At 33.2% G+C, this 26,974-nt stretch overlaps 1 protein-coding gene across 3 annotated transcripts in view; it reads left to right on the top strand.

Moving 5' to 3' along the window:
• The window catches only part of FSTL5 (follistatin like 5), an 862,438-nt gene that overhangs the window by 700,324 nt on the left and 135,140 nt on the right, over nucleotides 1-26,974 (top strand). For all 3 annotated transcript variants that reach the window (XM_044680057.1, XM_044680058.1, XM_044680059.1), the window contains exons 8-9: nucleotides 12,304-12,465; nucleotides 13,429-13,563. In XM_044680057.1, the coding sequence (XP_044535992.1) occupies nucleotides 12,304-12,465; nucleotides 13,429-13,563 (297 nt within the window). The remainder of the gene's footprint in view (nucleotides 1-12,303; nucleotides 12,466-13,428; nucleotides 13,564-26,974) is intronic.

The following is a 26,974-nucleotide window of genomic DNA, read 5'->3' on the forward strand; positions in this document are numbered from 1 at the left end:
ATATATATATATATATAATGAAGTCTCAGACCATAAGGAATTTACTCTCCTATAACCACTGCCACCTACATGCCTCAAACTATGAGTCAATACTACATTGTCTAAACTCTTAAGATTAATTCATTTGCCCACAATAAAATGCTTATTAAGAAAAGGAAACTTAGAAAAGAGTATACAGACTGGTGTGGATGAATAAGAGATATTTCCAAATGTCTGAAAATAAGTAATTAATTTTAAATGGTGATCAACAAAGACTACTGGTTGTGCTAACTTCATTTTAAAAAAAATATGTAAATAGTATTTAAGTAGACCACAAGTTTGAAATGAGCTAAAATAATGATATTGGCAATTTAAAAATAAACAGCCCCAAATAGACTGACTACTTTTCTTCAATATACTTTAATCTATTTTACTAAATATTTCACAATTAGATTATTTTAAATGAATTCGCATTCATTTAACAATTTACATTCAGTTAAAAATGAATTCCAAATTTTCTACCTCTCTCCTTGCCCTCTACTCTCCTTGAGAAGGCAAGCAATTTGATAATGATCTCCTTTCCTTTCTATTTCCCTTTTGGGAAAGATAGATTTATGTTACCAATTGTGTGTGTGTTTATAGTTCCTTCTTTGAACTAGTTGTGATGCGATTGAGATATAAGCATTGCCTCTGCATCCTCATTTTCCCCTTCATAAAAGTTCTTCCTTATATGCCTCTTATGTTAGATAATTTTCTTCATTCTACCTCTCTTTCTGGTTCTTCCAAGGCATCTTCTTTTATCACCTGTCCATTTTTTTTTACATCATACCAACATAATTGACTTACCTATAGGCCCTCTTTCTATGTAAAATCCTTTTAATTTTATTTAATTTCCTCTACCACTTTGATTTTGAAAATCATTTTTTATCTCTTCTAGGTCATCTTTTGGTGTTTGCTTCCAATTCACTTTTTTTTTCTTTTAGGTTTTGCTTGTAGCTATTTTGACTTAATTGTCTTCTGACTTTGTCTTCTCTGTCACTATAGTAGACTTTTATGGTCAAGTTCTTCTTTCGTTGTTTTGATCATTTTTCCAACCTTATTCTTGCTTTCAGGTTAATGTCAGGTTCTGTTCCTAGTTTGAGTAGGGAGGGGCACAGCCTCATGCTTTAGGTTTTTTCTGTTATTTTCAGTGCTACTTCTGAGAGTTTGGAAATTTTCATTGCTTCCAAGATAGTGTGATATGGGGAAAGTTGTATTCATTGCTTTCCTTGTCTGCACTCTGTTTTCTTTCCTAAGAATGGCCCCTGATCTCTTGAGATTACTTCTAGATGACTTAATAAAAAATCATGGGATATAATGTACTGTAAACTGCACTGGTCAAATGATATCTAGAATATGCATTTGTTCTTCTGTCTACCTTTTAAGAGAGGGATATTTACAATTTCAAAAATTATGACTTATTAGAAATAATTAGAGGAACTCAGAAAGAGGAAAATGATAATGTGGAAGACTAAAAATATTTATATATTTGAAGAGTTCAGAACAGAGTATTTCCCTATAAGAATATTCCCTATTCTCTATTTCCCTATTCTCAAGGAAACAATTATGATTAAATGATAAAAAAAATTAAAAGGAGTCCTTATTAGTACCAAGTAAAGAACCTTTCTTAGAGAGATAACTATATACATAATGGGCTGCCACATAGAGTGAATTCCTCACTGAAAGTATTAAAGGAAAGGGCCAAATGACTGTCTTGAATCAATGTTATAGAAGTTTGGATTAAATTATCTCCTACTCTAAAATTCTCCAATTCAATAACCAAATGCAAATGAAATTCTTACTCTGTTTCCTCTGCCTAACATCCTAAAGCATATGGTGACACTTGTTCTAGCCAACAGTTATTTCTTGACTTTTGAATGTAAGTCAATAATTTATCTGGTGCACTTTGATAAGAAGACAGAAGCCTGTATCAAAACAAATAAAAGAAATCACTCATTATTGTGTTGAGTGGTCAAATCTATTAGAAACTCATTATTTAGATCAAATAACCACCTAGAGGTACATTGTAAACTGCAGAAATCCCTTTACCAGTCAAGTTTGCTATAGTTTGATCCAAAAAGTCTAGGTTTTATATTTATATATGTAAATATATATGAAATCAACAGGGTTCTTAAAAGTTCCAAGCAATTATTTCAAACTTTAAAGGGTATGTTAATATAATGAATCAAAAAAAATGTCTATATAACAGAAATTTAAAACAATTTAAGGATATGTGTAATTGTAATATTAGATCATGGAATTCAGCAATAAATCATTACTTTTAAGAATTCATGGTGAGATAAAAGTGTTAAAAATTTAATTTTTTAAAATTATAAATATATCATTATAAAAACAATGGATAATTATATTTAGCTGCATTATAAAATCCATTTTTTTCTTATAACTTGTTGTGTGAGCTAGTAATATATAAGGTAGACTATTAATTTTTATTACCAGCTAGTAGCTGAAGAAATCTAATCAACTCATCTGATTTTTTAAGGTCTTTCAATTTTACTTTTTTTTCACATTTTTAGGACATGTTTTGTTTTTGAACATGATTCTGAATGAAGCCTGGTTATTGAGTAATATTGACAATTGGATTTCCAAATCCTTTCAGGATTTCAGCTACAATGCATCCTATGGCTCCTTGTATTAAAATATGGTTTCTTTTGATATTTATTTTGCTTTCCATTGGTGGAAGAAAATAGAATCATTTTTGGGAAAAGATTATTAAAATGACTATGTGGTAGAAAAAAAATCATAACCTGAGCCCCTATGCAAATTTCTTAAAAGGATTTGAAACAAACCTTAAGACTAAATTTCCTCAGGGCACCAAAGGATCAGAAGTTAACATCACTTACTGTTCATGTAAGTAAAACATAGCCAAAAAAAGCTCAAGGGGCCTCTGATGCCAGAGTGTTAGAGTACAGTGGCCAATTCAGTAAGCACGGTGTGTTTAGGTGAATCGGCTCAGTGTTCTTCATGCATAGATTAATTGAATATGCTTCTCTTCTGCGGTTAAGTAAATCTCCTTTTATTAGCTGTTGAATGATTTATGAGTGACTCATTTTGTTCCAATATTGAACATAAACTTCAAACAGCCTGGGCTAGGTCAGACCCATCCCAGAACACATCTACTAATTGAGTTCTTCCTATATTGAAGCCACAAGAAGCCCTGCCTGCTAGTCCATCTAGTAAAACAAAATCTTCGTTTATGCTTAGCCAAGTTATTTAAACACTCTTGGCCTCAGTTTCCTTGTTTATAAAATAAAAAATTTTAACCAAAGGGGAATACCTGGTCAATCAAATCAATCTTACTTATCAAATACATACATTCCTTAATATAAGAGGAAAGAATAAAGAATGAGGGTTGAAAAAAGAATAGAAATTGAAATTCACTGGATTTTCTCACATACAAAAATATTACTTCCCCTTAGTCAGGAGAAATGGGGTTGGTTAATCAGTGATTTGCAATTCAATAGGATTTTGTTTTATTATAGAGAATTAAATTATGTAATTTTTCCCTACAATTTTTGAAAGTCCTTACAATAAAAATGAGTCATCTCAGATTCAGAAACATTTCCATTCCTAGAGCCTTGATCTAGTAAAAGTGTTTACTTTGTAATTTTTGTTAATCTATTATTAATAAGAAATTGGCCGAGGCATACTTTCTTGACCTATTAGTGTTAATTAGCTGTGTTAGACAATCTGTTTTCACTTAAGGAGCTTCGTGAAGAAAACCAATCCTCACTTTTCAGTTAACTCAAAATGTAAGCAGAAAAGTGCAAGTCTGTTTTTGTTTAGAAAGAGGTAAAGAACAAGTCAAATGCAGAAATGTGTTCGTTAAGAATTTCTAATGACTTAGGAGCAAATGGCAATGAAATATATGATAAAAAGTCAATAAAGGAGTCCAGTACACTGGAGAAGCATATGGTTTCTTATGTTCTACAAAAGTCAGAAGGGCCATGCTTTTGTGGTTTCATGTGAGTGGTAGGAATACCCATGCAAAATGCATTTGAAAGAAATATTAATTTGACCATTTAAGGCTTCAGAAAAACATATCCTACATAACTATTTTCAGTGACCATATTGTGTCAAAAAGCCAATGCATTTTAATAAAAAAGTGTGTGTGTGTGTATGTGTGCGTGTGTGTGTTTGTGTCTCCTTACCCAGTAGCCATAGATATATTTTCACAATTTGGCATGCAGAAATCTTAAGTATTTTGTTACATGCAGTGCTCTGAGAACAGCTACATGCTGGGGGCACTTCTTGTAAACACCAGAGTAGCTGTTTAGAATACTTAATCCCATTTTCTAAGCCCCACTGTGTTATGACATATAAATAGCACATCCATTTTTCTTTTGTTTTAGAGTAAATCTGTGAGGATGGAGAAGGCTATTTTCTTAAACTTTGAATTATTTTTACAAATGGGAAATTTCTCAAATTTTTATTGTAATTTAACGTAGAATAATATTGTCATTGATAATCAACAGAACATTCTCTGTGGGCTATCACCTGCCTTCCATCTGCCAGTGGTCCCATGTTGTCGGTACATATTTTTAGTTAAAATTGTAGATAGAATGTGAGGCAGAGTTTGGAGCACCTGGTCTTCGAAATCAGCTCCTTATTAAACATGGTCCATATTTGTAACCATTTAAAATCACAGGGAAGTTATAAAATCTTTCCGAGTTCAAATTTTCTTCAGCTGTAAAATAGAGATAATACATGTGTGATACCTAGGTCACAGTGATATGGAAGGAAAGAACATATTATAAATGTGAATTATTGATGTACTGTGACAAATTGTATTGTCACTACTTTTTAATCAAATTATTATATTGAATTAACATCACCTGAATTTCTGAATGTTATAAAGGAATAATCTAACATAGATACTATGGCTTTAGATAATATTACTAGGTTATTAGGGGGTATCCACTTCCTGCATTGTAAAATGTTATATTTTAATACTTTAATGAGTAGAACTCACCAAAAGGGGCAACTCACTAATGAATCATTATTTATTCTTCCCTTTTCATTATGTACTATTCTTGTACGCATTCTCCCATAGATCCTTCATGTAGACAAAGCTATTAGACCAGAGGATTTCCTCTAAATCCTTTTAAATTTGGTGGATATAAGTGGAGTGCTTTCACTATGCATTTGTCACCCCTTACTCTCCTGACATGAGGAGCCCTCCTCCTTTTCTGATGATACATCTCTCAGATGAGATTCCTTATACTATTTGCTTCTTGACTTTAGAAAACTTATTCATATTAAATTTGCTAAAGTCCATCTTACATTTGGTTAATGTCTAAGTAGAAAAATATCCCTAGAATTTAAAATGAGTGAAAGTTATACCTTGAAGAGGCACTAATTTTTTGAGGATAGATGAATCTCTAAGCCAGGGATCTTTAAACATTTTTGTGAAGTAGATCTGGTGTTTATTACCCCAAAGACAAATCATCCCCAGTGCAGAGGAAAATTAAATTTCAGAATAAATAAAAGGAAGGAAAAAATACAACAACTTGGGTGACAACATGGACAAATATATGTTTTCACTTTTGACAATCTAGGAAAAACTATAGTTAGATAATGAGCAGAGAAGTCACCTCTCTCTCAAATCCTGGTTAAGAAGGCTAGCAGGTAAAATTTTGAGATGCAGATTCATTGATTAGAGATCCTTTTTTTTAAACCAACCAAAATGTCTTTTATTTATTTTCTTTTAATTTTTGTAGCTGTGCAGGACCTACAACCTCTACCAACAATGTATTAAAGACTGTGTATAGATTACTTCTTCACCCCCAAACAATTATCTCTAGATTAGCAGCCTTTGATCTGTCATATTTCCAGCTTCACACTTTACATATAGCTCAGAACATTCTCTCCTCTCAACTTTCTATCCAAATCAAGAAACTTCAGCCATATTGGCATGCTGTCAGCCTCCAAAGAAACATTCTTGAATGTACTGGCCTAACATAAAGGATTTTGGCATTCATGCAAAAATAAAAATTTCCAGAGTTTATCTTTTTTCTTTTTCCTTCTCTCTTTGTGCTGCTTCTCTCACTATGATAGAACAATGAAAACAAGACTAACAGGAAGTTGATGTGCCAAATAAGTAAGAGAATAATAAGAAAATACTGAGCCACTTATATTAATTTAACTCATACCATTGAATAGATTAACCCTTGGATCATGCAAAAGATGATTTTAAAGCCTTTGTAAATGATATTTTAAAGATCATGAAAAACAGAGAAAGTACCACAAAACTGGAAAGGAGCAAACAACCACATTTCTTAAGAAGGAAAAAAAGCAGATTCTGAAAACTAAATGTCAGTGAATTTGAGTTGAAAGGATCATTAAATAGATAGCTGGGAAATAGCTAGAAAGAGAAGTGATTTCAAAACCTCAGGAGGGCTTCTGTACTAAATCATTCCAAACTAGCCTCAGTCCATTTATGATGATTACTAAACTAAGTAAACTAACTGATAGTTAAAAGAAATTCTGTGGGTATAGTTTATTTAGATTTTAGCAAAGTCTTTGGTAGAGTATATTAGACAACTTTTCTGGAGAAGAAAAAGAGATATGGATCAGAAACAATCTCATGGGTTTAATACTGCTTAAATAGCCATAGTTGTTAATGGTCCATGGTCAGTGCTCTAAGAGGTATCCAGTGTAATATGTATGGGATTGTGCTTGTCCTTGAGATATTTAATATTTTTTTCATTGTTTTGGATAAAAAAAATCCATTCATCAGATTTTCAAATGACTCAAAGCTAGGAAGAAGAACCAGCATATGAGATAACGATCCAGATTTTAAAAAAAGATTTTAATAGGCTAGAATATGATAGAAAATAAAAAAATGAAATTCAATAAGTATAAAGTCTTATACTTGAATACAAAAAAAATAAATCAAATCCATTAGCATAATATTGGGGAGACATGGATTGACAGTAGTTTTGAAAGTGTAGCTTGGGATTTTAATAAACTACACATTTAATATTTGTCAACAGTGTGATGTAACTATCAAAAGAGCTTGTGCCAATTTATTATGGAGAGATAAAGTTTTAAGGGGTATCTGGAATATTGTGTTCTTTTCTGAATATTACATTTTAAGAAAGACCTTGATAAACTGGAGAGTAGAGGAAGGCAATTAATACAGTGAAATGTGTCAAGTTCAAAATGTAAAAGACATTGGTTGAAGGAACTGGGCATGTGTAACTTGAAAAAAAGGAGGATAGGGTAAGGGAGAATAATGATTGTCTTCAAGACTATAAATATTAAATTTATCACTTATTTAAAAACACTTTTCTTTTTAAATTTCAAGTTCTAAATTTTCTCCTTTTCCACCCCTCCCCCAACCAGCAGTATGATAGCAATTATACCTGTGAAATCATGCAAAATATTTCTGCATTATCTGTATTTAAAAAAAAAAACAGAAAAAAGAAAGTGAGAAAATTTTATATCATTCTGCACTCAGTTTATCAGTTCTCTCTTGAAGGTAGATAGCATTTTTTTCATCAAGAGACCTTTGGAATTTTCCTTTTTTTTCAGGTTTGGAAAATTCTAATTAATTAATTAATTAATGACATTTTCCCATGGTTACAAGATTCATATTCTTTCACTCCCCTCCCCCCAAACCCTCCCATAGCCAAAGCACAGTTCCACTGGGTTTTTCATGATCAAGACCTATTTCCATATTATTATTATTTGCACTAGGTTGATCCTTTAGAGTCTACATCCCCATCAACCCATGTGATCAAGCAATTCTTTTTCTTCTGTGTTTTTAGTCCCACAGTTCTTCCTCTGAATGTGGGTAGTTTTCTTTCTCATAGGTCCCTCAGAGTTGTTCTGGATCATTGCATTGCTGCTAGTACAGAAGTCCATTACATTCGATTTTACCATAGTATATCAGTCTCTGTGTACAGTGTTCTTCTGGCTCTGCTCCTTTCACTCTGCATCAGTTCCTGGAGGTCTTTCCAGTTCACATGGAATTCCTCCATTTCATTATGGAATTTTCTCATATGATTTCATTGGTCAGAGTAGCCAAGCCTTTCAAAGTGATCATCATTATTATCACATTGCCATTACTATGCACAATGATGTACCAGTTCTCCACTTTGTATCAGTTCCTATAGAACTTTTCAAGTACTTTTTTGCTGAAACCATCCCCTTCATCATTTCTCATGCCACACTAGTATTCCATTATAATTTTATGCCACAACTTGTCCATTCACTCCTTAATTAATGAGCATCCCATCAATTTATAATCCTTTGCCACCACAAAAAAGCTGCTATAAATATATAATAGTTAAGAATTATTAAACAACCTTAAAGCTCTGATCAATAAAAGAGACTAGACATCATATTTCAAGAAATTATAAAAAAAAATGCTCTTAGAACTGGAGGGTCAAATAAAACAAATATTTATGTAATAAATATTTATGTATATATAAGTTCTTTTCCCTTGATCTCTTTAAGATGCAGACATGGTAGTGGTATTGCTGGGTCAAAAAGTATGCACAGTTTTATAGCTCTTTGGACATAGTTCCAAACTCTTCCCCAGAATGACTGGACCAGTTCACTACTCCACCAACAGTTCATTAGAGTATCTATTTTTCCCTCATCAACTCCAGCATTTGTCATATCTGATGGGTCTGAAGTGGCTTCTTATACTTGTTTTAATTTTCTTTTCTCTAATCAATAGTGATTTAGAAATATTTTTCCTGATTATCTCTCTTAATTAGGCCTGTTTTTTTTCATTTTCTTTGTCAGAGCTGATAATTTCTTCCCTTGCCTTTTTTACTTCAGTTGGAGCATATTAGATTCTGCTACAGCCCTTTATTTTAACTCTCTGTGTATCTTTCTATTTTAAGTATGCCTCTTGTAAACAACATATTGTTGGATTCTGGTTTCTAAACTATTTTGCCCTCTGCTTCTGTTTTATGGGTGAACTCATGCTCATGCCATTCATATTCAGTTAAGATTATTACCTGTATTTTTCCCTTAACCCCATCTTCTTATGTTATTTCTCTCTCTCTTTTTGTCCTGTCCATCTTCAAAATATTTTGCTTCTAATCATTGCCTCCCCTAATCTATCCTCTCTTTTATCATCCCTTTCCTTTTCTCTCATCCCCTTTCACTCTTATTTCCTTTATTTCCTTTTTGGATATATTACATTTTAATATATAACTGAGTGTGTATGTATAAATATCTATCTATCTATCTATCTATCTATATCTATATCTCTCTCTCTCTCTCTCTCTATATATATATATATATATATATATATCTTTGAACCATATCCAATATGAACAGATTACTTATATATGGATACAAAAATTATAAATTACTTAAAACTAATTAAATTAGTAGTTAAGGGAAATTCTGTGGATATATTTTTTCTGTGCAAATACTAAATAAAAGAATATTTCCCACATTCTGATTCTCCCTTCCCCCTTCTCTCAGGGCATCCTTTATTTCTTACCTTTTCATTTATTTTGGAGATCATTCTAATATAATCTGTTTGCAGCTATATACTTGGCCTATGTAGATCCTTTTAACTGCCCTAATCAATAATAAAATTCCTAGGAGCTCTATGTATTATCTTTCCATATAAGAATATAGTTTAACTTTATTAAGTCTCTTATGATTATTCTTTTATGTTTACCTTTTTGTTCTTTCCTTGTGTCTTGTGTTTGAATGTCAAATTTTCTCTTCAGTTCTGTTCTTTTTATCAGGAGTGCTTAAAAACCAACTATTTCAATAAATTTCCATTTTTTTCCTCTGAAAGATTGCACTCAATTTGATGGGGTAGATGATTCTTGGTTGTAAGCCTACCTCCTTTGCCTTCCAGAATGTCATGTCCCATTTTCCCTCTCTCCTTTAATGAGGAAACTGCTAAATCTCCTGTGATCCCTGGCTGGGGTCCCATAATATTTGAACTTTTTCCCATAATATTTGAACATTTTTCCTGTTTACTTGATGAATTTTACCTTTGACCAGGGAACTGTGTAATTTTACCATATTGCTGGAAGTTTTTTTTTCTTTTCAAGAATTCTTTCACAAGGTAAACAGTAGATTCTTTCAATTTCTATTTTATCATCTAAATTTAAAATATAAGGGCAGTTTTCATTAATAATCTCTGAAATGTGATATCTAGTCTCTTTTATTGATGGTCTTTATGATAGTTTAATAATTACTAAATTATCTCTCCTCATTCTATTTTCCAGATCTGATTTTTCCCATTTAAATATTTCATATTTTCTTTTATTGTTTTGATGTTACTTGATTTTTACATGTCTCATAATCATTCATTTCTACTTGCCCAATTCTAATTTTTAAGAACTTATTTACTTTAGTTTAGTTTTGTGCCTTATGTGCCATTAAGCTAACTCTATTTTCTAAGGTGTTATTTTTTTCAGTATCTTTTCCCCTCTTATCAAATATAATTCCTTTTCATAATTTTCTACTTTCAATCTCATTTTCCCAACTTTTCCTCTACCACCCTTTCTTTAACCTTTCTAGGAATTCTTTTGGGTCTGGGTTCCATTTTTCTTTGAAACTTAGTAGATTGCCTTTTCTGAATTTATGTCTTGGTCTCACCTGCCGTGTAGTAGTTTTTAAAGGTTAAGTTTTTTATTGTCAATATTTTGTTTGTCATTTTTCCTGAATATTTCTTGACTGAGGACTTTAATTTAAAATTGGCTCTGTTCCAGATATGGAATCACCATGCCAAGAGTCAGACTTTAACATGTTGCTATTTTCAAAGCTAGTCCTAGGGGTTTGCATGTTTTTGGTCCTTTCATGCTGCTGTGTTCTTGGGAAAGATATGGTAACTGTTTTCCTGGTCTACACTCAGTATGGCCCTCTGGTTTCCTGCAGCTACAAGAGCTAGTGCTCCCCCTTTGCCTGAAACTACTCTTATCAGTGTTTCTCTTCTTCCTGGAACTGTGATGTAGTATAGATTTGCCCATCTTTGCCAGCTGCATCCTGACCCCTTTACCATATTTAGACCGAGAGTTCCTAGAGCTACATCTGATGTTGCTGTGCCACATGTTATCTGGACAGACTTCTAACCCAGTGTCCAATATGTCCCCTGACAAATTCTTAAATATTCTTAGGTTGGAAACTTGTCTCACCTTGAAATTTTGCTGGCTCTGCTGCTTCAAGATTAGATTTGAGGCATTATTTTAAACTTATTTGAAGGGGAAATGTTGAGAGAGGTCAACTGATTAGCTGCCCCTAATCTGCTATATTGGATCCATCTCTCCAAAGGTTTAAAAGGTTGTTATGAGATAGAGGGACAGACTTTTTCTATTAGGTCCATAGGAAGGAAACCAAGATACCATATATATGTTGGGTATGTGAGTATGGGTGTATATAATATCTTGCCTTTAGTTTCAATGTTTAGTACTGTGTAATTAGAATCTTGTACCCCTGGACTTCATCTCCCAGAATCCCTTTTCTTTCATCCTTATGTTGTGTCCTTATCTTTGTATAAATAAAGGTTCTGTAACTCTTCTCTCTCTCTCTCTCTCTCTCTCTCTCTCTCTCTCTCTCTCTCTCTCTCTATCTCTCTCTCTCTCTCTCTCTCTCCCCCCCCACTTTTTGCTATCTGGGCAGCTCCTCTTTGCTCAGGCTATCACTGTCCTTTACTTCAAGTTATTATTAATAAATCTCATAAAAACATAATACTTGGAGTATTATATATTAATTTTTAATCTTATAGTTCCATGTGAAATGAAGAGACTATTTTAGCAAGTTGTGCTAAAAGCTAATTTGATTTATATTTCTAAAAATTACTTCATTTGAAACATATATTTATTTATTATAACATATATGGAATATTTTAGAATGGAAAGATTTTGTATTTGAACATCCTTTTTAAAGAATTGTGCATAATTATTTTGCTTCCTTTCTTCTGATGATAATTTTGAAATGTAATATGTACCTATTGTTATTTCCTATATAAAACATTATGAAAAAAGTTAAAATACTCTTTGATGAGGGAAATTTAAGATTTATATGAAGTGCTAGCATTTCTATTCTATTTTAATTCATGAGTGATCACTAATGAAGTTATAAGAACACTGCTTGATTGGCTCAGTTTAGGGACTGGTAATGTTATTCAAGAATGATGTTCAGGACATCTCCATTATGTTTCACTATTGTCTAAGGGAGAGAATTAAAAGCTGAATGATATTAGATCTATTGGCAGTACCATATCATATCACTAAATTATTTTAGAACTCACCTCAATGATTATTTGTTTTCACTTTTCAGTCCCACCGGTTATCCGTGTGTATCCAGAGAGCCAGGCCAGAGAACCAGGCGTAACGGCTAGTCTCCGCTGCCATGCAGACGGCATACCCAAGCCGCAGCTTGGTTGGCTGAAGAATGGAATCGACATTACTCCAAAGCTATCTAAGCAGTTAACTCTTCAAGGTACATTTAGCTCTGTCTGTGTGATCCATGAGCTCAAGTTGAGATCATGCCCCATTTTGTTGGATTCTTTTGCTACATCATTTAGATGAGAAAGGATAGAATCAAGGGCAGAGAAGAGTGAAGGAAGGGTTAGCTTTGGAAAGGACTTCCTTTGAGATATGAAGGGAGGGAGACAAAATAGGTGGGGAATAGTATTAAGGTTCTAAAATATTGGGGAAAGGAATTGAGAGAGTTTACTTTCATTTCTATGCCCATAAGAAAGACAATAGTGCTGTAGGAGGTCAGACTTAGATCTTGGGAGATCACAGGGACCAGAGTAGCTGGGAATAGGTTCATGGAGGAATGAAGACATAATTTGATCCTTGAAAAATGAAAATAGAATATTATCAGCAGGGCTAGATAGAGTTAATGCATGTCATTAGTGGACCCAATATACTTTGCATATATTTCAATACATTGTCCAGTACTTAAGCCCCTGTCCTTAATATAATATTTTGTGATTATACAATTCTAGGTCATCTCATTGCATGTATCTTAGAAATGCTTTGTCCCATTTATGATCCTGAAAAAAAGTCTTCATTTAAAAAAAATCATGTAATATTTACTGTAACAATTTTAACAAGTGGGTCAAAAAGATAAGAGTAGTATGTTCAGTAATATTTTGAATTTACCACTCCAATTCGCTTCATATATTAGACTTATAATCTGAAATAAGCACAAAGATCCAAGAAGAGGGTTGAATAGAAATTCTTCATTCCTATTATCAGCGAATAGAATAATAGTTGAGCTAACTAACCACTCGAATACTTCTGGAATCATTTGGCATTTTTCCAGTGCACAAACTCAGGAAAGAAAACCATTTAATTAGGATGAGCTAAGAGAACTGTCTGACTGTGTAATCAGAAAGCACTGTACCAAAACTGAAATTGCAGTTTACAAGTTGCATTTCTTTTTTTCTTTTAGCAAATGGCAGTGAAGTTCACATTAGCAATGTGCGCTATGAAGATACAGGAGCATACACCTGTATCGCCAAGAATGAAGCAGGGGTAGATGAAGACATCTCTTCTCTATTTGTGGAAGATTCTGCTAGAAAGACACGTATGTACGAGTATAATAATCCATAAGTAGAAGCCAAATACATTTTAAAGTACTATAGTGAATATAATGCACAATTAGATGTGTGTACTATTTTCAGACTTAAAGGAAATTTTGGGTTATGAAGAAATTCGTTAGTGAGATATTTAAAGAAGGAGTATGTGCTGTTAAATACTAGTCTCCTTCAGTGAGTTTCTTCTTTTTTTAACTGCTAAAACCAAATGATTAATTAGCAATCATTTATGAAGTGATTACTGAGTATCAAGCACCAGCTTGACATAGTTTAGTGGGGAGTCAGTCTCAGACTCAGGAAAATCTATGTTCATTTTACCCTTGACCCATTCATGCTATGGAAGCCTGGACAAGTGGTTGAACCTCTTGGTTTTCTTGGCAAGTTTTGAAAATTATTATTTGCAAAGAATGTGCCTACATGCTTTGGAAGAAGAAATTCTTCATCTGAGAGTCATCAGAACCTGACAGATGATGGGGCTACCAAGTAAACAAGAGAAATCTCCCTGACTTCACTGAGCTTTTATTTTCTTGGATGAACTTATATGTCCATCGATTCAATATGTAAATCATATGCCATATCATAATATCATACTGTGATGCAACATGGATATTATCAGTGTCAGATAGCTTACACAGGAAGGAATAACAATAGCTTACATATAAAGCCCGGATCAACATAATGAGCACTGAAGAAATCAACCACAGTTTCCCTCATACTTCATTACTAATCTGGTTTCTGTAATGTTGTGTTTGGATAGCATTGCCTAAAATTTACTATATTTGGAAAAAATAATGAAAATTTTGTTTTATTTTTGTTTTATACTTTGGTGGGTCTTAGTTTGTTTGTTTGTTTTTTTCATCTAATACTTCTTTCACACATATAGAGAGCAACTCTATCCATTCTCAGTCTAGGCACTTTCTGTTTATGAATCTCCTTCAACTTGCTGGAAGTCTTGATCTTAGTTCTTTAGTGCAGTCCTCTTCATTCTTGATACATTTGCCTCATCTTGTTTTCCATTTGTACATATTTTAAATTTGATCTGCAGCACTTGTCTCAATGGAGGTCAATAATGTCCAACTCAAATAGAAATAGGGATCATTAAACTCTATATAAAGATTCCTGAAGGTCACATATTGACTTAGAAACCCACATTAACACTATTTCTGCTCTATTGTATTTTTATTTCATTAAATATTTCCCAAATAATTTTTAAATAAGTTCTAGTTGCGTTCAAGAGTTAGTGGATTTTGATGTATGCTTAACATTCCCCATGTAGTTCATCTCTGACAATATACTTATTCTCAACATAAAGGAGAGACAGACAGAGATAATATGGATTTCAGTACTTCCTATGAGCTGGGACAGTGGGCTGAGGATGCAAAAATAAAAAAGCAAACAAGACAGTTTCTAACTTAAAGCAGCTTAAATTCTAAGGAAAGGAGATAACATAAAAAGTAGAGGGAAGAAAAGGGGAAGGAGGAGAAAGAACCCACATGAGGCCATAAAGAGGAATCTAAAGCAAATAACAGCAGGATATAGACTTAGGTCATAGAAATGTAAGGCAAAATAGCTCAGCAGTTAGAACCAGAGAGCACTAAAGATTGCTTCAAAGAAGAATTTTAACTGTAACCCTTTGGATTAATAGACATTTTTTTTCTGAAACTATGGTTTTTCATGATTTCATTCATATAACATCACCAGCAAGATGAGCTATGCTATGAATAACAAATATATATATATAAGATATTGTTATACTAATGATATTTTTGTCTTGGTTGAAAGTAATTATCACATATGCCTTTTTCTCAAATACTCAAATTAATCCATGATATCATCAATTAAGTAATTCCCTTCAAAGACGTAGATGAAAACCATACATACCTGCCCATTTTTGTGATTCTTGTCCATATCCTCCCCAAAGTTGTCTACCCAATGGATTTCTCCTGATGTTATGAGGGTACCAGTAAAGCACTGTCATTTTCTACATGTTATCCCTCTTTCCAGATGTGACAAATCCATCTTTTCTTCCTAGCATAGGAAGTCTTTTCCTCTTGTTTGTTTGTTTTCTGCTTTTATTGATCATGTATTACAGATTGATCATGCCCATCATATGTATCTTTATTGACTTCTAGAAGATACTCCTTTTTAGTTCTTATCCTCCAACATTTATACAAAACATGTGCATATAATTATATGTTAGGACTTAATAGCTAATCCCATTCAAACATACATATTCATTATATAATACTCCTGTCTATAACTCTTTTTTGTGATAGTTATGACTATTATATATTGATTTCTTCACAGGTCAAAAATACAGTTATAAAGCTTTTGTCAACATTTGCACATCCCTGTGTTTTAGTAGCCAAGTGTTGGAAAGCTGATGCTTATGTTTAAGAATAGATACCAATAGATAACATTCACAATAGACATCTTCCAATTCAATTTTATTAAACAAATATTTTTGAAGTTTCTACTTGTGGTCATTATGTTTTTTGATAGGAATGCAAAAATAAAAAAAGTTACTTAAATTGATTAGTATCTACTGAGAGTGGTGGCCAGATATATATTCAACATATAACATAATGGTTATTACAAAGAAAAGTATAACGGTCTTATCTAGTGAATATGACTGTTTAAATAAAATTAAATAATAAGCCACATATATATGCATAAACACATACATATACACATATACATATGTAATACACTGGACATATAAGTATATATTCTAGCAGGTACATATATATATATATAACACATATGTGTTTATTCAGTATATTCAATATTTATACTACATGGTCTGGCTTAAGAATAAAGTATCTCACGTTTTTATTGCCTGCTTTTAATTTTACATTTTGAAGACATCAGTTTGTCAAATAATTCAATTTAAATATATTCTTATAGGATGCTATTTTAGAGTCACTAAAATAAGTAACATTTTCACAAATTGTACAGTGATACAGACTTTGTCACATATAAATTTATGGCACTTGCTAAATCACTTATGAGTAAATAATACCAATGACAAAGTTGGGCTTTTTGGTATGTTTTTATTTTATTTTAGAAGTAAAGTATTGATAGCAGCCTCTAAGATTTAAAGTAGAAACTATAAACCGTTTTCAGTGGTTACTCAAACGACCAAAACACTTTTCATTTTTATAGTATTTATGTATATACATGTTTATATTTTATATATATTTGCATATTTATGTACATTTAGGCATTTGTCTGGATCTATATTTGTGTATATGGCAATATAATGTACTGCATAAAGAAATATCCTCAAAACCAGGAAGAATGGGGTGGGATGTCTCATCTCTAATATATATACTAGCTGAGATACCTTGAACAAACCTCTTAACTACTTATACTCTAAGAAGCTTTCTAAAACTCTTAAGTCACAAAAAAAGGTGCTAAGCTGCACTGATTGAGGGAGCTTCCTCACTTTACATTGAAATCATAGATCTAGTTCCTATCTCTATTCTTATGCATATCTGAAGTATCTGAAGGAGAATTTAACTTTGGGTCTTCATGACTTTAAGTCCAGCAATTTATAACCCATTCCACTTTGCTTCATCATTTCCTGAGCATTAAAAAATGAGCAAACAAAACAAAACAAAGAATTCCACTTCTTTTGGCCAATCTTTGGTTTTCTCTGATCAGAATATTGTCTAGATTTAAGCATCATCCTATCAGGTTTTCTATATTATTTTGGCTTTGTAGTCTTCTTTTCATACTTGACTAATCTATTTGGAGACAAAAGAGCATCTGAAATGTGGGGAGAAGAATAAGAAAAAGAATTGTATTTAATAGAAGTGGCAAACTTGATCGCTTCATTGGTCTTATAAATTCATTACACTGCAGATATGGCAATCAACGTAGGAAATTTTTAAGTTTTTAAAAAAATTCACTGTGATTCTTACCAAATCATAGACGTTAATCCAGAAGGGACTTCAGAATCTATCTGATCTAACACCTTCATTTTCATATAAGAGGAAATAGGTCTAGGGAGGCCAAATGATTTGTTGAAGTCCATACAGTAAATTTCACAGAGAGAGAATAAACCCAAGTTCTTTTGCTCCATAGTAAGTGCTGGCTTTCTTATTTTTCCCTCTATTCCATAAATTCTCCTTAAAAGATCTGCTTAATGTACTACTGGCCTTGATGTGAGTCCTTCAATCTTTGGAATTCTAGTAATCAACAAAGGAAAAAACATGTAAAAGATATAATGAACAAATTGTGAGATACAATTATATGAACAGCCCAAGGAATTAATCAATTAGGACATATGTCTTGCACAGGCACTAAAATTAGATAGCTTAGATCTAGAAATATATAGGAGGAGAGTGTGGAGTAAATCATAGTTAGAAAATCATACAGAATTTTTAATCATCCCAGCTTGTGTAGAAGCCATCATTTTAAAAAATAGTGTATGTTCTTTAGGGATGTTATTTGATCTCCCAAATCATTGAATGATATGGTTCTATTATTAGTGTTGTTTTTTGTTATTTTCATTGTTAAATATTGTTAATAATACCAGATAGCAATTATATAAAACTTTAAGGTTTATCATATATATGCATATGTATATATATATATATATACATATAATCTTTTTTTGATTCTCAAAACAACCATTTGAGATAAATGCTTTTGTTTCCTGCTTTCAACAGATGAGGAAACTGAGGCACAGAGAGTTTAACTTGGCATCCAGAGCTAGTAACTGTCATCAAAATCATGGGTGATTCAAAAGAGCAATGGAAAGTTGTATGATGGATATAAATTTGGTGCAGCATATTACTAATAAAAGTTACTTTCCTTCAAGGCATATATGATTGGAAGGTTGATGAATAATATGATGGTCAACCTATTAGCATGTGTATGCATGTGGAGGTTATGGGCATGGGGGAAACAAATAACTAATCCACTTTGGAGTTAAATGACACAGCCCAGCTTTGTTTAGATACAGCTTTGGTTTAATCATCTAGGTGTTATCTGCTTACTAAAGAGCCAAGGAATGCCAGTCACATTTCCACTTATCCTACATTTCACCCCTGACAACTACTATTCAGGGAATAGATTCAGGCAGAGTGTCAAGCAGCTAGAAGGCTTGTATTTTGCTCAAACACCTAATTCTCAGAATTGAAAATGTTGTCTGATGCTGCCAAACTTGGTCGGGAAACTTCCCTTCAGATTTTCTTCCCATGAAACATTTAACTATGGAGAAAGTTTCAGAGAATCTTACTCTAGCCACTTAAAAAAAAGTTATGTGACTGAAATTGAATGGTGACTGATATGAGGGGTTATGAGGCAATGAGTATGGTTAAATAAAATGAGAATAAATTGAAATATTGGTGATCATGTGGCACTTATAATAAAACAAGACAAAATAAATTATATGAAAATGATTTTAATGGGCTTAGGAGTGTATCCTATTTATTTTAATGTTCCTTTCACCTAGCCTAAGCTCTTGAGACATTTTTATTTGTAAAGGAGGTCAATACCTAGATAATAATGACTCTTCTCATCAAGATTAATATGAATGAGAAACACTATAATAAACAGTCCCATTTCCACAGTGTGTATGTGTAAGGCACTCAGCATTGCTTTGGTCACATGTTGGTAAGGATCTCAGCAGAGTGAATAGCATCAGAAGTCTGCCTTTTAACTAGACCTTACATAGTCTATGTTTTAATTATTAACATATTTTTTCTTTTTTTTTTTAACACTTTTCTAGCAGTCAAGAAATAAAAACTTGGTGAAATACGTTGTTGTGACATAATCATCATCCCTTTGAGAAAAGAAGAAAAAAAGTGGAGGGAGGGGAATGAATGTTAATGAAACCTTTAGAGTTAAGATGGTAGATACATGTTAGTTCATCATATAATCCTTGGACGCAATGTCACTGGAATTATTAGAGTCAAAAAACATATTATTTTAAATTATGCGTCCAAATCCAAGTTTATCAGTGAAGCACTCTAGCGCAGGCAGAGGGAGCACTGACTTTGGAATCAGAGGATCACAGTCCAAAGCCTGCCTGGGACACTTACTTTTGTGAACTTAATCAAATCCTTAATTGCCCCAGGGCTCATTTTCCTCATCTAGAAAATGATGGGGTGGCACCAAATGATGTCTAATTTTCCTTCCTGCTATTGGCCCGTGATCCTCTGATAAGTGCAATGCACGTATTGCTTTGCTGTGGGATCTCTCACTGTTTTATAAGCCTGAAGTCATTTGCCTGAATCTAAGAAATCACACAGAGGGTCATTCATTTCCTGTACAAGGGCTACTTTAGAAGGGGGCAGGGACTCTCCATTAAACCCATTTTGAAATGTCACTTTTTACACAAGAAATTTTCATTACAACCTAAAGTACATTTTTATAAAATGAATAATTAACGCAGAAATCTAAATTCTCAGACTCACCTGAGCCTGGTAAGCAATCTGAAATGTAAATGTGTGCTTCCCAAACCATTCCCACCTTAGCCTCAGATAAAAAAGATATCTCCATTGGCTAAAACCTGAGAAACCTAATCCTAAATGGCAGACTTTCAAGTCAGAAGGAACAGTTGCTGTGTATGTGCTTACTTTGGCACTGGTCCTAGTCTGGAATGTATGGTAGGAAGTGATCAGAGAAGCATAACATCTCTTCAGAGTTTGAATGCACCAAGTGCTATGCAATTCTCAATCAATAACTGCCCAGAGCATCTCACGAGGCTGCAGTAATCATAACTCTACAACCGCTTAAGGAGCAAGTGGTTTATTTCAGGTCCTCGAGAAGCATGGAGAGTCCTGGGAATGGAAGCAGGGGAGAGCTGGCATTTCAGTTACCCTGTACATCTCTGAAAAATGGCACCGATGACAGCTATGAGATTTTATAAAGTCATCATTGCAAAGTGCCTTCCTGGAGATCGGTTTTAATGTTTAGAATGTGAGAGGTTATTAACTCAGAGCTAAAGAGCACTTGGCGGAAACCTCTATCCAGGAACCAGACCACATAAAGTCGCCAACAGCTGTGATAGTGATTCTGCAGAAACTAAGAGCTGGATGAAACAAAATGACCTGGTGATAAACTTAATAATCATTAGCTTTTGTGCTGTCATCATTCTGAAAGGAGGGAAGAATCATGACAAACAGGGAGGAAAAGCATCCTTGTTAAAGCCTCCGGGGAGGCAAAGTTGGAATTTCCATCCTGATAGTTATGATTTGGTTAAACAAAAACAAAAAGTATCTTAGAGAATTAAAAAAGAGAGAGAGGAAAAAACATGTTTAAAATTTCATGAACACCCACTGAGTGCTCAATACCAGGGCTTATATTAAATGCTGATCCTTTGAGGAAATGAAACATTTCATGTTGCAATTACAGTCTCAGAGTATCCATTTACCTGTTTCATGTTTCTCACATTAGAGACGTACCTATTAATGAACCCATCATGTAATTAAAATTTGTTATGGAAATCAATTTCATTAGTAGGCTTAATTGTGCTTGATAAGCATTTACTATTTCATGAAGTTTAATTATTTATCATACAGTCCAGACTTTATCCTTCTCAATTTGGCCAATGACATTGCCACATTCCATGAAGTAACTCATTCTGTAAATCCTTTTAAATGGTCACCCAAAGCAAGCTGAAAATTATCTGTCTTATACTTCCTGTGTCTTAAGGCTTCTCTAAAAAACATAATATGCCTTTTCTGCCCCATTAATTAGATTTTTTCTAACACATTTCATGGGATTTTTTTTTCTTCGCATAATGTCATCATCTCATCCTCTAACAAGAGGTTATGTGATATGAGTGTTATAGACTTGACAGGTTTACAGCTGTTATAAGCAACCAGTCATCTCCATCAACTACAATTTGAAATAAGATTAAAAGCTTTTTGACTATGATTTATTACCTAAATTTTCTCTGCAAAGCTTTCTGTATCTTTAATGGAATGTCTTCATCTCATCTCCTATTAAACAATCTCTATTTACCTAATTTATTTTGAAATAATTTATACTGGCACTTTACATTACAGCTAGGCATGCAGGCTAACCAGTGTTATAGTTCATGATAATGTTATGGAGAAAATTCAAAAACTATGTGTCTGTGTTCAGAATTTTTCTATTTTAATCCTGAAGGACAAATTAGAAATTCTTTCAGGGATCCTGCATCTCTGGAGATTTAGGGTCAATTGTTTTCTTTAATATGACTACTTTTTAAAATAAATGCTAACACCATCATCATCATCATCATCATACTGTTCTACTGATGCCCTCTGAAATAGGAAATAAATATTGATGATGATAAAGGCATCCCAGATATCTGCATGATTAATGGCCAAAGAGAATATGAAATATTACCTTGAGAACCATATTTGTCCCTGGCTAGAGATGGGAAGAATTTAAGCAATTGCCACTATATTACATTTTAGGAATTACAGATCTACAGTGTTAGGGAATCAGAAGATACCTGAGTCATTGTCTTATCCAGAAATCTCATTTGTATGTAAGAAAACTAATCTGGAGAGATGAAATGGTTTCCTCCAAAACATATGAATGTGCTATCTAGAGTTCAAGACATTTCATGACCCCTGTTCTTGGTCTTTGGACTAAAATGCTCACTAAGCCTGACCACATGCCAACAGGTCTGAGGATTACAGGGAGGTGCCATCATTTTTCTAGTCATATCTCAGGCTCTTCTTATATTAAACTGGAGTTCATAGCAAAACTCCTCATTTTTACTATCTGAACAATACTCACAAATCCAGACAGCTGTTCTGGCAACAGAATGTTACACCATCCAATTTCCATCCATTTCAGACCTCTTCTTTCAGCAAAGCAGATGTAAAGCCCATTTTTCCTCACCTTCATTCTTTTTCTCAAACCAGAGATTGAAGTAACCAGGCAGGTTACTGAGAGGTTTCATCTCTCTCAAACTGTAGGTGATAAATTGGAGGTCAATATATCAAACCATAGCATAATTCCGCTCTCTTTCAAAGAGCTTCACAGAAAATGTTGTATCCAATTCTTCAGCAATTTGGCAAATAATTGTCTCTCTTCCAATCAGGAGGCTCCAAGCACAGCAATTAAAGTCTTTCTGTCAAACAATTTTCCTACTAGCTTCTTGATTGTTCTGGCTGACTTTTCAACTTTTAGTGTCCTCAGATCAGATACTCTTAGTGGTCACTGACTAATCTTTCCTTTATGATGTAAAACTAATGAATTCTATTTTTCTTTTACTTATCAACTCAACAGTATTTAATCTTCTCAAAGTTTCTAAACAACTTATCAGTTATAATTGTCTTAAACCAGTTATATGTACACTATTTAAGAGACCTCTCTTCCCTTCATCTAAACCCCATGTCTTCTATTTATTCCATCTGTGAGATGGGACAGCTCACTTAACTTGTCTGGGTTTCAATTTTTTCATCTTTAAAATAATGGAATGATAATAAATTAAAATAATTTGCATTTAAATAGTGATGATTATGAATCAAATACTGTTAAATGCTTTCAGTTTATCTCATTTGATCCTTACAATGATATTGGGAGGTAGGTGTTATTATTATCCCCATTTTGCAATTGAGGAAACTAAGGCAGAGAGTGATTAAGTGACTTTCCCAAGTTCATATACCTAATATATGCTTGAGGTCAATTTGAATTCATATCTTCCTGACTTCTGGCCAAGGACTCTATCCCTTGTGCCACCTAGCTGAATTGATTGGCTGATATATATATATACATATATATATATAAAATAGTGGAATATTCTGTTATAAGAAATAGTAAATGAAGAATCCAGAGCAGCACAGGAAAAATTTATATGAACTAATACAAAATAGAAGTGAAGAGAACCAGGAAAAATGATTAATCAGACAAAAATAATTTATTATGTAATTATTATATATCAAGAACAATACTAGGTGCTCAGGGATATTAAGCTATAGAAAAGATACTATTCCTCCCCTTTGGGAACTTATATTAAGGGGGACACCATTAAAATTTTAAGTATATAGAGAATGTAGATAAGGTCATTATGTTTTGGATGGCAAAGCACATTGCCAGTGCCAGATTGCCTGTGAGGCAAACAGGAAAATCTGTTTTCATAAAAAGGACATACACTATGCCTAGAATATTTTAAGCAGAAAAAATAAAAGAAAATGAAAAAGATCTGAATGGAATATAATTTAAATGATCAAGATTAGACCCAGAAGTACAATGAGAAACATCACTTCCCATACTCTAATACAAAGATGGTAATCTTGAAGCATGGGATATTCCACATATTATTAGGCATATTTGTTTGTTTTGGCTGATGTGGGTGTGTGTGTGTGCATATGTGTGTGTATGTAGCAGCAGTGGCTCAAATTCTGCCTCAGAGACTTTCTAGCTCTTTGTTCCTGACTGTATCACTAACATTTTCTGAATTAGTTTCCTCTTTTCTTAAAGTGAAGGATTTGGTCTCAAAAGGCCCTTTCAATGATCATTCTATGAAATGATGATGTTCTAAGATGAGTGTGATGGAAAAACAGAAGTCCTGCTATAAGCAGGCTGAAAAAAAATCAAATCTCTAAGATGATCTTTCAGTAATAAGTCTTATAGATCTATGATCCTATTGATGTGTTTGTAGGTAATATAATCATATTGCAGCAACTAAGATGACTTTTTAAATGCCAATCTAAAGAAGGGTCAGGAGGAGACATCTGAAGTGAATAAGCTATTCCTAGGCTGAACTAACGACAGCGACTCTCTCTCTTCACCCAAAGATGACTGAAAGTGGTGTTTTCTTAAATATTCTGAGACTGAAGGAGGTCACCCAGCATCCATGAGGTCTTCCTTTATATAGTTTGAAAATGGGTGGAGTATATTCCAGTATCAATATTCTTTACTGCAGTCAGTTGCCTTATATAGACTTAGCACTAGGAATTCCTTCTGCAAAAGTCTGAAAAGAACTGAAGACAAATCTGGCCTCAGACACTTTCCAGCTGTGTGACCCTGGGCAAGTCACTTGACCCCCATTGCCCACCCTTGCCACTCTTCTACCTAGGAGCCAATACACAGAAGGTAAGGGTTAAAAAAAAAGAACTGAAGATATTCTCCTGGGGTCTTTTGTGAAAATCCTGTTCTAAACATTAAGAAGTAAAAAACAGGGGGAACATAATTCCTAAAATATCAACTGCAAGTTGTATGTCTGTAGAAGATAGCTGTGATTGTGAATTGTCAATTGATAATTCATCTTTTTTAGAGGTGAATACCATCTCCTTTGAAGCATGTCAAACAAGCTCAGCTATTAAAAACTATGAAAACCAAAGTTTTTGTTGACTTCTAGTAAATGAATAGGCCTCTTCTCCCTCAGAAAATGCATTGAATATGGCTTACCATATTCATATACTCATATGAGTATCACCCACTCGACCCTTTTTCTGGAATGAATAATTGAAATTTTAAAATAATTATTTTATTTTCGGTTAACAGAAATTAATTTTATTTCATTATCAACTTCTCTCCCATTGGGGGGGGGAAGACAAAAGGAAATAAAATACTTATAACAGACACATATATTCAAACAAAACAAATTGCTAATTGTTTTTTTTTAATTTTTTTTTAAATTTTCATTTTAAACCCTTAACTTCTGTGTATTGGCTTATAGGTGGAAGCGTGGTAAGGGTAGGCAATGGGGGTCAAGTGACTTGCCCAGGGTCACACAGCTGGGAAGTGTCTGAGGCCGGATTTGAACCTAGGACCTCCTGTCTCTAGGCCTGGCTCTCAATCCACTGAGCTACCCAGCTGCCCCCTAATTGTTTTTTTTAAAATTCATTCTGTAATAAACTTGAGTCTACCACTTTTCTGCCAAGATAGTTTTTCAGCAAATTGTCTATGTTTTGGTGTTCCAAGCACTAATATAAATATAAAACCAACCTCCAATATATGCTCATTCAGTTATACATGTAATATTTTATGAAGCATTGAGTCATCCTTTAATGACTTTGTATAGTTTCATTATTTCAAAGATTATTCCCTAATAAATATTTTCTGAAAATACCTCATTGGTAAATCGGAGAGAATTATTAGGATTTTCCCACCCCTAAGATGCTTCTCAATACATTGTTACAGTTTTGGGAATATAATACTGGATTTTTTTATTATTATTTTCACTTTCTGATTTTCTTCATGACTATCTTGATTTATTTGGGTGATCTCATGGTGTTTATTTTAGCCAATTATGTTTAAGTACTAACCCTTTCTTTAAAATTGTTTTATGTTATGAGTTTGTTTAAGGCTCCTACTTGTTAGCTGATGTGAACTATCAAGAGATCAAATATGATTTTTTAGTATTTATTGACTGATTGTCAAAGTGGTTACAATTAAAGATCCAAATTAATCTATTCAGTAAGGAAATTAAGTTTTTAATTTAAAAGGATCTGATTGGAAAGTGTATAAAACAAGAATCAGGGTACATAAAACCAGGAAAGAATTTGATGTCTGTTTCCAAAAAGGATTCTTCTTCCCAAATATCTATTATTAATTTTTTATCCCAGAAGGATCAGAACAACCATTTCCTTGTTATTTTTGTTCTATGTATGCTATACTTTAGAGATTTGAACATACTTACTCTTCCTTTAGAAGAGTTAAACCAAATTCTCATTCATCAATACTTGAAACAAGTTATTGTCTCATTTGCTTATCTATCACTTGATCTCCTCCACTAAAGAACCAAATTACTTATAAGGTCACACAACCCAAGTTAGAAGAAATCTTAGAGATCATCTAGACAAACTCATACAGAAAAAAGACTATTTCTTCACTATACATGCCAAATGTTCATCCAGTCCTTTTTTGATGAAAACCAATACAAAGATTCCCTTTATCTCCTGACGTTGCCCACTCCACTTTTTTCATAGCTCTCATTGTTTAAGATTCCTTCTTCTCCACTTTTTCTTTAAGTCTGAATTTGCTTCTTTGTGGCTTCTCAGCTGAGTAATGCGGTGGCTAGATTGTTGGGTCTGGAATGGAGAAGACATGAGTTCAAAAATGACCTCAGATACTTCTTAGCTGTGTGACCCCAGGCAAGACACTTAACCCTGTTTGCTTTGGCTTCCATACCTGGAAAATGGTCTAGAGAAAGAAATGGCAAGCCACTCGAGGACATTTGTCAAGAAAACCTCAAATGAGAGTCAATAGTCTAATATGAATGAAACAACTCAGTGACAACAGCAAACTTCCCCTTATTTTTTCTGCTTCTAACCTTTGAATAAGTTTTTGTTAAAAGTTTCTTTCCTGAGAAGATAGATAAATATAGATATAGATAGACAGATATCAATATAATATAGTTCTATATACATAAACACACACACACACACACACACACACACACACACACACACACATATATATATATATATATATATATAT

Source organism: Gracilinanus agilis, chromosome 6 (assembly GCF_016433145.1).
Source record: "Gracilinanus agilis isolate LMUSP501 chromosome 6, AgileGrace, whole genome shotgun sequence".
In the NCBI taxonomy this organism is placed as follows: Eukaryota; Metazoa; Chordata; class Mammalia; order Didelphimorphia; family Didelphidae; genus Gracilinanus; species Gracilinanus agilis.